Raw genomic sequence first — 11,100 nt, forward strand, 5'->3', positions numbered from 1 at the left:
ACAGTAATTTGTATAGTCAACTCAAAACACTTTTTCTAAAAGTTAGGAATCATAACTTTTTCAACTCATGTAGATTGCTTTTGAAGTTTTTTTGTAAAAACAGTTTTCCAAATACTAGATAAACAGTTTAGTTTAGAATTAATGACATTTTTGGCCCCTCGTCTTAGACATCTTTAACACATTGGTCCCTGATTAAAAAAACTTGCAATCTTGGTCCATTATGATCAGTCAATTTTCATATTTGGTACTTCTGTTAATTTTTCTGTCAAAATTGACGGATACTCATCACGTGCAAGTCACATGTGCGAATTGTGGAGGGTACGGCATTTCAATATTGACTTCTTTTTTTTTTTCACGTTTGATTGAATTAATTTGGAAAATTATTAATTTGGAATTTTGAATATCCAATAAATTAATCCAATATTTTCATATATGTTTATACTCTCTCTCTCTCTCTCTCTCTCTCTCTCTCTCTCTCCAATGGAAGCTTCCTCTGCAACCATGGCCGTCAGAGCCACCACAATCACAACCTTCTTCTCGCACAAACCCCAACTCTTCTCTCTTCCACCTCCGAACCAACAACGCCCACAAAACTCCGCTCCTCATAACACTCAAATGCATCCACAATCCTAACCCTAACCCTATCCCCAACCCCAACCCCACGCCTTTCTCCTGCTCCGCCGCCACGGCGACCTCATCTCCGGCGCGAATTTCTGACCTCGCTTCACCCATCGCCAAGCTCCGCCGCCGAGTTCGCCGCCGTCTCCGAGCCCGCCGACCTAGTTCGTCAAGTCATTCTCTGCGCTCACGCCATCGTTCACACAGACACTTTCGAAGAAATTTTCATTATCTCCCTCTCTCCATCGTTCGTTGTTCTCTGTGCTCAATATTTCTTTTTGATGAACCGAGGGGCTCTGGTGTTCTTTGAGGATTATGTTTCGGCACTGGACTTGACGAACTAGGTTTTGTTTTTCCTTTTTTTAGTTATTCGTCTGTGATTGTATTGTTGTGACTTTTGAGAGGATCATATTGTTTTGGAAGCAGTTTTTTTTTTACTTTCGTATATAGTTTGTGTTGGGGCGTGTAAAGAAAATGGGTTTTGATTCTTACGCCGATTGCGAAGAAATTCAGAGTCTCGATTGAGTTTTTGGGTTTGTGTAAAGAGGGGGGGTTTTGTTTCTAGATCTTGTAATTTTGATGGGGAAAACTTTAATGTTGACACCGGGTTTTCGATTTCATCCGACTGATGTTGAGCTCGTTAAGTTCTATCTGAAGAGAAAGGTTTTGGGTAAAACCTTTTCTGTTGAAGCCGTGTCAGAGCTTGATATTTACAAGTACGACCCATGTGATCTTCCTGGTAATTAATCCATTTGTTCCTCTTTTGTTTTTGAATTTTGTATGTCTTCTTGATCTAGTTTGTGAGTTAACTCGAGTTCATTTTCACTTTTTTGCCCTTTTTCAGGAAAATCTTGTTTGAAGAGTAGAGACCTAACATGGTACTTCTTTTGCCCGAGAGAGAGGAAATACTCGTCTGGGACGAGAATGAAGAGGGCCACTGAATTCGGGTAATGGAAAACTACGGGGAAGGATAGGCCTGTCACGTACAACGGCGAAGTTGTGGGGATGATAAAGACCCTTGTTTTTCACCGAGGTAAAGTGCCGAACGAGGTAAAGACCCTTGTTTTGTCGAGCTCAGTTGATGGTGCGTGACTGAAGAAGAAGAAGAAGATGATTTGTTTTTATTTTTAGAATTCTTATTTTTATTTATTTTTATTTTATTAATTTTAATTGTAATATGATTTGTTTTTTAATTTATTATTAAATTACGATTTTGTCCTCATTTAAAAGGCACGTGATACGCACATGATCCATTTTTCATCTGTTTTGACGATTTTTTTAACAGAAGGACTGAAAGTGAAAAAATGACTATCACAATGGGTCAAGATTGCAAGTTTTTTTAATCAGGGACCAATGTGTTAAAGAGGTCTAAGACGAGGGGCCAAAAATGTCATTAATTATTTAGTTTATTCTAAAAACAAAAATCGATCTTTTTAATCTAAACCAAAAGGCCATTATTGTTTTATTTGCATCTAACGCAGCGTTTTGGCGCTACAACGGCTTTCGAAAAATGTCCGAAGCTCGGAATCTGCGTTGGCTATGGCGGTCCGTCGACGATTCTCTTCGTCTTCACAGAGTAAGACTCTCGAACCAACCAAACACCACTCGCTTACATTCTCTCCGTTTACTCGTTCAACTGAATTTTCGCTGCTTTTTTTGGTTACTTAGAACATCGGTGTTGCTTCGCTGAGCAAAGAGAAGGAGAGAGAGATTCTTTTGGCTCTTTCTCAGGTCTTTCGAAAAGTTCAACTCATGATCAAGGAACTTGATTCAGTTTCTGACGATTTCGATGTCTCTCTCTCTCTCTCTCTCTCTATATATATATATCTGTGTGTGTTCGTTTGTGTATGTATATAGCGCTATATAAAGCTTTGTGATAAAATCAAACAGGGTTTAGAGACGAGAATGGATTGCGAGAGTGAAATCAGATCAAATTCCGAGGAACTTCATTGTCTTTCCAAAATCACACTCGATTTGGTAATTCGTGTAATTTCATTTATTTTTCTCCAGAATTTGCCCTGTTATCTTTCACCATTTAAAAAATATATATATATTGGTTGACATTTTAAGTGCGGTTTTACAGGTCTGTTTGATGATGATCAACAGTCAATTTATTCAACACTTGGCCGGGAATGTCCTCGTCGCTGTATCGGAATTTGTGGCCGAAAATGTAAGGAAAAATCCGGCGTTATTCACTGTTTGATTCGAAACACGATACAGTATCTCATTTTCAATCAAAGTTTTAGGGGAAAAACTGGAAGGCATTCATGCGATTCTTGTGTGTCTCCGTTGATTCGGCGATTATTTCCTCTTCTGAAAACGGCGACGAAGATTCCGATCGGATTGTTTCGAGCTTTGTTTCCGCATTAAGAGATCGTCTGAAAACCGCTGATTGGTCGGTAGCGAGTGGTATGGCCCGAGTTTTTCGCTGCATACTTAAAAACCCGGTGATCAATCACGATGATGATGATTGGCTCATGAGTGTGTACTGTGATTCTGTCTCTTCTTGTCTTTCGAACGTGCCTTGGGATTCGCTTGACAACCTTTTCGGTGCTCGAAATGACTCCTCAGAGAGATTTACGTTTATGGGGAACGTTATTCAGTTACTATGTTCCTTTGCGGATCATAGTGACGCAGTGGAAGATTTCTCTTTCGTAATTGCCCTTATCCCGAAGATGTTGATTTGGTGTCCTCACAAGCAAGAAGGTAGTCAATATTTCAGACACAAGATTTTGGTGGGTCATCTTTAGCCCTATTTCATTACTTGGCTTTGTGTTTGTGGAATAGATTTCGTTAGTCTTTTACTATTATATATTTATGTGAAAGTAGATTTTGTTAGTCTTGATTGGATTGCAGTGATTCTGTTTTAGTGACTTAAGCTTCAACTAAGAAATTTTTGTTAGGAGCATAGATGAGAACTATGATGTTAAATAGATAAGTAAGGGGTTAATATAGAATACTTAAGAAGTTAAACTAGGCAGTAAATAAGAGGGATTACTACAGAAGAGGATCATAAAAAATATAGAGTGCACGGGATTCTTGAATGTTCGAGGTCTCTACCCTTGTAATTGTATCTTTGATATTTTCATTATTACAAAAATTCGTTAGTTCGTCGTATCAAATATATATATTTTTTTTTGGATCAATTGAAATGTAAACGAAATTGTCGATATCGGACTTTCGAGAGGTCCGCGCTTTCCCACCAGAAAGTTTCTACCCCTAACAAGCTATTTATTATTATACTATCCTTAGTATCCAAGTTCCTCGGAATCTTCCATAAATTTTAAAACATTTTTTACGCAAAAAACACGTTTATGAACTATAATACCCCACGGAATTACGTCTCGCGTATCTTCTCAGGTGCTCATGATGAGAATCAGTTACCGAACTTCTCTGGACTGTTCCATTCATGAGTCGTGGTTGCAAATTCTCCTACAGCACTTTGGCGAGCTTTTGAGACGACCCATTACTTCGCTCGAGTTGGCTCAGAACGACAGCCTTGAAGGCTCTCCTTTTCTAGCGAGTTTTCACGGCGACGAAGAAGAAGAAGTGAACGGTCTATCTTCGCTTCATATTCATCGGCGAGCAGTTTTCGTTTTCCTGAGGTGTTGCCTCGGCCTGATGATCTCGAAAACCGGTACGCCTTTTAAATGTGCTTGTGTAGAGTCTGAGTGCTGTGGAAAGAAGAGATGTTTGATGGAACTAAAGAACTGGATTCAGTGGCAACTTTCTGCTGATTTTCTGGTGGATAGCGAAAACTACTTGCCAAAATGTGTAAATTTTTCCTTGGCCTTTCTCCAACTGTACATACATGAGGTTTGTCGGATAAAAAATTTCCTGTCAATTTCTCTTCTCGATACTTCTTCATTCATGTTTTCATAGGTAAATTTGTTTTCTAATCACAGGACGATTTGTTGTTTAAAATGCTCTTGCAACTGCTCTGCCTCCCTATCCCTAGAAATGAAGAGTAAGCCCAACAAAAAAATAAAAAACTATGATTGTTGGTACTTGGTTTTATATTTTAGGATTTTTGGTGCAAATTGTCCCTAACCGAATGATTTGGTAGCATTTTGGTCCTTTACGAAGAAAATAGGTTTTTTATTTATTTATTTATTTTTTAAATGAAATTTAATACCTAAACAACTTAAAACACATTTACAAACTAGAATAACTTGTTTTTAATTTTAAAAAGTATCATTAAAAGAAATTAATGCCCTAAAAACCTAAATTCTATAACTTTTTTAGGGTTAAAATACTATTAAATTAGTTTAATTTATAAAATTAATTCGAAAATGACAAAAATGAAGCTAAATCAATAGGTTAGGGACTAAAATGACACAATCGTAAAAGTTCAGGGACCATTTGCGCAAATGCCTAGATTTTTGTTGATTTATTTGTATTTCAATTCTTTTTTACCTTTGCAGGTTCAAGAAGGACGACGTTCTTTTTCATGTTTCAAATCTATTAAACCATGTCCACATGTTTCATCTTTTTCTTGCAGAGGCAAGTACTCCATATCAGTACCGAGGATGAAAAATTATATATATTTAGTATATACATTTTTTTGGCCAATAGCTTATGTTAAATGTTTAGTGGGGCACGAGAAAAACTACATGTATATATAGGTGTGTGTTTATACATTCAATCATTTCAAAGATTTGCTCTCATATCTTAAAGGCAAGTGACTATTTACAGATTGTTTTTTGACATAAAAAATACGTTTCAGTTTTACGCTGTGCTGTGATTTCAAAATTTGTAAACTAATGCCCATGAGAAGAGTAAAAGATATTTTCTAACTATGAAACATCCTTTTTCCTATCTCGCTGAATACGGGAGGTATTTTGGTCGTGTATTTTCAGTTACACTACGATCATCAAGTGCTTCTGGACTATCTTATCTCAAAGGATACAGGAACAAGTTGTGCAGAATATCTTTTGAGGTTTGGAGTTTCCATGATTTTTTTTTTCTTCGTTATATTGTTGATTTACTATGATTTCTATAGTGTTGTCAAGTGTTTATTTATTTTTATTATATATTTATATTTTTTACTTTAGGAGCTTGCGTGCAGTCTGTGATTCGTGGCACTTATTTTTAGAGTTCTCGGTGGACGGAAAAAGAACAAATAAATCGTCGCTCGAGAAAAGAAAACACATTTCATTCGCAGGTGATAAGGCTCTCACAGATCAATCTCGGCCTTTAGGAAAGAAGGCCTATAGGGAAGCCAAAGACTGTTTGCTATCGCTCTTGGCTTCTGTTGAAAGCCTAGAACAGAAAAAACTTTTCCCGTACAACCCGAAAGTGCTTTTGAAAAGGCATGTTTTTTGTCTCTTTTTTTTTTTTTTCCTTTTGATTATTCTGAGTGTTTGTGATCTCTGGTCTCAAAACCCGCTTTCTCTTTTCTTGTAGATTAAAAACATTTCAGGAGCTCTGCTGATAAGAATGATAAACGGCTTCTATTTTATCTAATTTCGAGATGAAGGTGAATCCGATGACCCGATCGGCGGTTTCGAAAAATCGGCCTGCATCGAAAGAGGTATATTCTGTTGGAGTTTTAGACAGATTTAGTGGCAACAATTTTGTTTGTAATGATGTAATCATACGAGCAGACAGATATTGATTAAAGAGCTAATAAGAAATAAATTATATGTCGGATAGAGATTAATTAGGTGGGTGAAAATGCCAAGAAAAACAAGTTTAGAGGCTGAAACGTAACTACCCGACAAATCCTCGAGTCACTTATGCCAAATGAACCTTATTAATATGATGGTGGTATATTAATAATAGCTTGCCAAAGTAACAATATATAGATTAGAACATGACATGAGGGTATGCTTTTTTTTTTTTTTTTTAGCTTTAGCTTGTGCTTTTTGGTGGTGGTTGTTTGTTTTGATGGATCGTTGATTTTTCCGTCGTATTGGAGTCGAACTAGTCGTCATCCACTATCTGAATATGGGAGTATCACAAGATTTTTTCAACATAGATTGATCAATATATGGTCGATGAACCTTTGGTTATTTAGATTTAACCACCAATCTTTTTAGTGCAATTTCGAAGAGCCATATATATGATAGCTCGATTTTCAAGAGCGCCTTTATGGCTTTTACATGCCGAAAGTTTGCACACGATGGACCTAACCATTGTTTCGATTGATGAATCTAAGTTTTTATTGTGCCTCAAGAAAAAGAAGAAAATAAAAGAAAAAAAGAGAAGATGTTTTGAAATATGCATTGTTGAGTGTACTTGTCTCCAAAACATTTTGTTTGTTTTTATTTTCATTCATTGTCTTGAATTTTAGTTTTAGACTGTGTTATGTATTTGTTTACTTGCTTCTCTAAGGTGAATAACCATCATTTATATTCATGATACGATCTTTTATATTTATTTTTTAATTTTTTTATCTTCAAAGATACGAACTTCTAATAATAGGTTTTTGTGTGTGTTATATATGACTTGATTGTTCGGATTTATCCACCAACAATGAAATCACTAGTCTAATCTAATGTGTGATTATCATTCCTAATCTCATAAGTTTAAGTGTGTTATTGGTAATACCTTATCTCCCATAGAAAGTTGTATTTTACCTTATTTCATTAATATAAATTTGGCAAAATATGACCAATAACGCATGAAATTTGGTTTCCATCCGAATAGTGTACGAAATTGGAAAAATATAACTGAACCAAAGGATTCCCGAAGGCTAAATTGGTTGAGAAAAAAAAAAATTGATTCTATTGTCACCACATGCGACCAAACAAGAAACAATTTATTTATTTTTGTGCGTGGACGCAATTTTTCAGACATTAAGAGTACTTTAACGAGTCATATTTTTTAAATTTCTACTATTTTGATTTTCATGTAGAAACCAAATTTCATATGTTGTTGGTCATATTCAACCAAAATTACATTCGTAGATAAACATGAGCATAATTCTGGCTAAATCAGTACACTCCATTCCGAATAATTCCGATATCGTAGATAAAAAAAAATTAAAACAAAAATATATTTTATAAAATCCGTGACCATTGCGTAGTTATGCGTTCTATGAGTAGTACCAAAATAAAATTCTAATATAGTTTTGTGGCGGGAGCAAAAAATAGAATTATAATTATGTTTTGTTTTGGTTTTCCAGGATTATTCCTAGATTAGAATGAAAACTATATTATATTTTTATCCCTTATTTTTTCAAGCATAAAAAAAAAAAGCTTTATTTTGTCATTCATATTGAATATATGTTATTGGTGGCAAAATCGACAATTCCTTATTTACCACATATTTTTTTTGTTTATAAATAAATATAAATATATACACCCACAGTCACATATATCGATCGATAGAATTATAATTATGTTTTGTTTTGGTTTTCCAGGATTATTCCTAGATTAGAATGAAAACTATATTATATTTTTATTCCTTATTTTTTCAAGCATAAAAAAAAAGCTTTATTTTGTCATTCATATTGAATATATGTTATTGGTGGCAAAATCGACAATTCCTTATTTACCACATATTTTGTTGTTGTTTATAAATAAATATAAATATATACACCCTCGTGCACTCACAGTCACATAAATCGATCGATATACACAAACCCTAACTTTCTTCTTCGTCTATCCTCTCTCAAAATCTCGCACTTTGAACGAATCCGAAGATGAATGTCTCGAAATCGAAGACCGATCATCATCATCGCTCCGGCGACGGAGCTAGTCCCGGGTTCGTTTTCCTAATCTATCTCTCTCTCGCTATTCGTTTCTGTGCTTTAACGCTTTATTGCTTTATTGCTAATTTGCGAGTAGAACAGAAAAGAAGTACAGTTTTGATCTGATACAGTTCTAGAAAAGAAAAAAAAAAAGATCAGGGATTGTTGTTTTGGCTCTGTCAATTATAGGTGTTGTTCGAGGCCTAATTTTGGATTTGCTTTTTTTTATTAATGATTTCAGGAAGATTTTCATTGGAGGGTTAGCTAAAGATACGAATTACGGTTAGTATTAAGTAAGAAAGAAAGAAAAAAAAATCTAGCGTGTGCAGAAAATTCTACGAGGTTTGGATTCTCTTGTGCGATCAAACAGCAATTTGATAGTACTGCAAAAAAAAAAAAAAAGCGTCCTTTAAGTTTTAGTTTCTGTTTAGTTTATATAAACGAATCAATTTAGTCATACAGTCTTCAATCTCAGCTCCAGTGTAGCTAGCTGTAATATTTTGGCCTTTTTATAGCATCGTTTGAGCATTATCGAATACAGTGTAGTTCATACGAGCGGAAACAGAAAATATAGTGTTTTAAAAACAGTTTTTTATTTATTTATTTATTTAATTAGATCTTAGGTTCAAGTTTGAATTCAGTTTGCCTCATATCCAATAGAGAAGTCTGAATTTTTTTTGTGTTCTTTCTTGTTTTGATTTGTTTTTCGGCTCTAGTTACGTTCAACAAGCACTTTGGAAAGTATGGCGAGATTGTGGACTCAGTGATCATGAAGGACCGGTTCTCGGGTCAGCCGAGAGGTTTTGGCTTCATCACATACGCCGATCCGACGGTGGTCGACAAGGTTATCGAGGATAGTCATATCATCGATGGGAAACAGGTGAAGTGTTTCACCTATTTTGTGACTTTCGACGAACGTAGTTTCGATTTTTTTTTCTTAAATTAATAAAATAAATTGACAGGTTGAGATAAAGAGAACCATCCCAAAAGGCCAAGGCCAAGGCCAAGGAGCAAAGGATTTCAAAACCAAGAAGCTTTTTGTCGGTGGAATTCCATCTACTGTTACCGATGGTAACGCCTCTTAATACAGTTTGGGATTCTTTAGTATATTTTTATTTATCTATTTTCTTATTTTTTTCCTGTTTCTTTGGTTTCCAGACGAACTGAAGAGTGTGTTCTCGGAATACGGGAAAGTTGTGGAGCACCAGATCATCCGAGATCGCGAGACCAATCGCTCCCGTGGCTTTGGTTTCGTAATATTCGACAGCGAAGAAGCTGTGGATGAACTGTTATCCAAGGGAAACATGGTAGACATGGATGGTATTCAGGTACTGTTTGAATGGTATAGAAGTCACCAAATAGTATTTAAAAAAACCAATTTTTGTTCATCAAGTCTTCTTAGACGAGCTTAGCCGATCCCGAGAAATGCATACACACCATGATAGATAGAATATAATGGAATAGATGGCTCGATTGGATCGGTGTTTTAATGGTATAGAAGTCGCTAAATAGTAAATTTTTTTTTTTTTTTTTTTTACGTTCTCGGGAAAGACTGTAGAATAGAATATAGAATAGATGGGGTCTATTGGGTCGGTGTCTAGGTTGACTAAGTTGCTTTGTTGTATAGGTGGAAGTGAAGAAAGCCGAACCAAAGAGAGCCTCGAACCCGCCACCTGTTCCTCCGTTCAGTAGAAGCTACTCTAGGGACCGTTCTTTCAACGATAGTCCTTTCGACAGAGGGTACAATAGTCCTTTCCCAAGCTACGGCCCGGGTCCCGGCCCGTATAGGACCACCAACCCGGGCCCGGGTTTCGATTCCAGGTTCGGTGGCGGTAGTGGGTACGGGTACGATAGCGGTAGTAGCGAGTTTGGCGGGCCCTACAGAGGCTATCCAGGGAATAGCTTAGTGGGTCGAGAGTCTTTTGAGTATTCTAGTCGATACTATGGGCCTTATGGTGGGCCCGAGTTTGGCGGGGGATATGGGCCGGGCGGTTTTGGTGGGTTTGGCCGCGGAGGTCCAGACTATGGTTATGACTCGGGTCCCGGGCCGAGCTACAACAACGGATCCGGCGGTGGTGGGATCTATGGAAGAGGAGGCTATAGTGGAGCCAATAGTCGTTATCACCCATATGCAAGATAGATAGATCGGAAAAAAAAAAAAAAAAGTTTGAAGCCCGAAGAAGCTTTTTTTTTTGCCTTTTTAAGTTTGACACATGTTTCCTCTAGGGTTTTTTTGTTTTTTGGTTCCTCGAGCACAACCGATAGGCAGTTCTGTGTTTGTTTTTAGACTAATCTCTTATGAGAGTGACAATTGTTTGGTTCTTAGATACATTTTTTGTGGCTTTAGTGGTTTGGTGTTTCTCTTAGTTTTTATTGGAAAACATAGTGTTTGATTGGGGTACCCTTTTTTGTTAGATGTCTTTGCTATATCCTACTTTTAGTTTGGTCTCTAAGTATGTTGAAATTCCTGTTTTTTTTTTTTTTCCTTCAACTAATCACATGTGAAGCTAGGAAGTTTGTCAACTATAGTAGAGTTGAGACCACATGTTACATCTTTGTTAAGGTTTTTCTTAGATATACTTCAAATGTAATTGATTTTTTGATAAAATCAAATCCGTTGTATAGGATTTTTTATTTTTTTTATTTTTATTTTTATAACGTGTGTGTGAAAAAGAAAAATGAGGAAATACGGAGCTGAAATATGTCTTATCTTTGTGAAAGAAAATTATGAGCGAGATATCTATCACCAACAATTCTTTGTACTTTTCGGGAGTATTTATTGTGCA

At 36.1% G+C, this 11,100-nt stretch overlaps 2 protein-coding genes across 3 annotated transcripts; both read left to right on the forward strand.

Annotated features, from left to right (window-relative positions):
- The first annotated feature begins 2,079 nt into the window (after window positions 1-2,079).
- LOC149398804 (golgin) lies at window positions 2,080-7,759 on the forward strand. The gene is made up of 12 exons (XM_089614676.1): window positions 2,080-2,194; window positions 2,287-2,409; window positions 2,509-2,595; window positions 2,702-2,788; window positions 2,865-3,353; window positions 3,979-4,434; window positions 4,524-4,585; window positions 5,043-5,121; window positions 5,478-5,557; window positions 5,673-5,934; window positions 6,098-6,151; window positions 7,748-7,759. Exons 1-12 carry the CDS (start codon window positions 2,129-2,131, stop codon window positions 7,757-7,759), a joined length of 1,857 nt encoding a protein of 618 aa, XP_089470802.1. The 5' UTR covers window positions 2,080-2,128.
- Window positions 7,760-8,173: 414 nt separating this feature from the next.
- Window positions 8,174-10,728, forward strand: LOC149398805 (RNA-binding (RRM/RBD/RNP motifs) family protein). 2 transcript variants are annotated; one of them, XM_089615669.1, is made up of 6 exons: window positions 8,174-8,328; window positions 8,556-8,596; window positions 9,031-9,194; window positions 9,277-9,385; window positions 9,473-9,642; window positions 9,942-10,728. In XM_089615669.1, the coding sequence occupies exons 1-6, from the start codon at window positions 8,267-8,269 to the stop codon at window positions 10,452-10,454; spliced, it is 1,059 nt and encodes a 352-aa protein (XP_089471795.1). In that variant the 5' UTR covers window positions 8,174-8,266; the 3' UTR covers window positions 10,455-10,728. The 2 variants fall into 2 exon arrangements, with proteins under 2 accessions (XP_089471795.1, XP_089471796.1); XM_089615670.1 differs by lacking the exon at window positions 8,556-8,596.
- Window positions 10,729-11,100: the final 372 nt, after the last annotated feature.

The sequence above is a fragment of the Urtica dioica genome, chromosome 5, assembly GCF_054948205.1.
Source record: "Urtica dioica subsp. dioica isolate 48M chromosome 5, U.dioica_male_clone48M_v1_H2, whole genome shotgun sequence".
NCBI classification, from domain to species: domain Eukaryota; kingdom Viridiplantae; phylum Streptophyta; class Magnoliopsida; order Rosales; family Urticaceae; genus Urtica; species Urtica dioica.

Excerpts from the sequence above, each read along its gene's own strand:
- LOC149398804 (XM_089614676.1), top strand. The coding sequence starts at position 2,129 with ATGTCCGAAGCTCGGAATCTGCGTTGGCTATGGCGGTCCGTCGACGAT. Across the intron at positions 2,410-2,508 it reads CAGTTTCTGACGATTTCGAT|GGTTTAGAGACGAGAATGGA; the intron begins GTCTCTCTCTCT and ends AAAATCAAACAG. Across the intron at positions 3,354-3,978 it reads ATTTCAGACACAAGATTTTG|GTGCTCATGATGAGAATCAG; the intron begins GTGGGTCATCTT and ends GTATCTTCTCAG.
- LOC149398805 (XM_089615669.1), top strand. The coding sequence starts at position 8,267 with ATGAATGTCTCGAAATCGAAGACCGATCATCATCATCGCTCCGGCGAC. Across the intron at positions 8,329-8,555 it reads GGCGACGGAGCTAGTCCCGG|GAAGATTTTCATTGGAGGGT; the intron begins GTTCGTTTTCCT and ends TAATGATTTCAG. Across the intron at positions 9,386-9,472 it reads TCCATCTACTGTTACCGATG|ACGAACTGAAGAGTGTGTTC; the intron begins GTAACGCCTCTT and ends TTTGGTTTCCAG.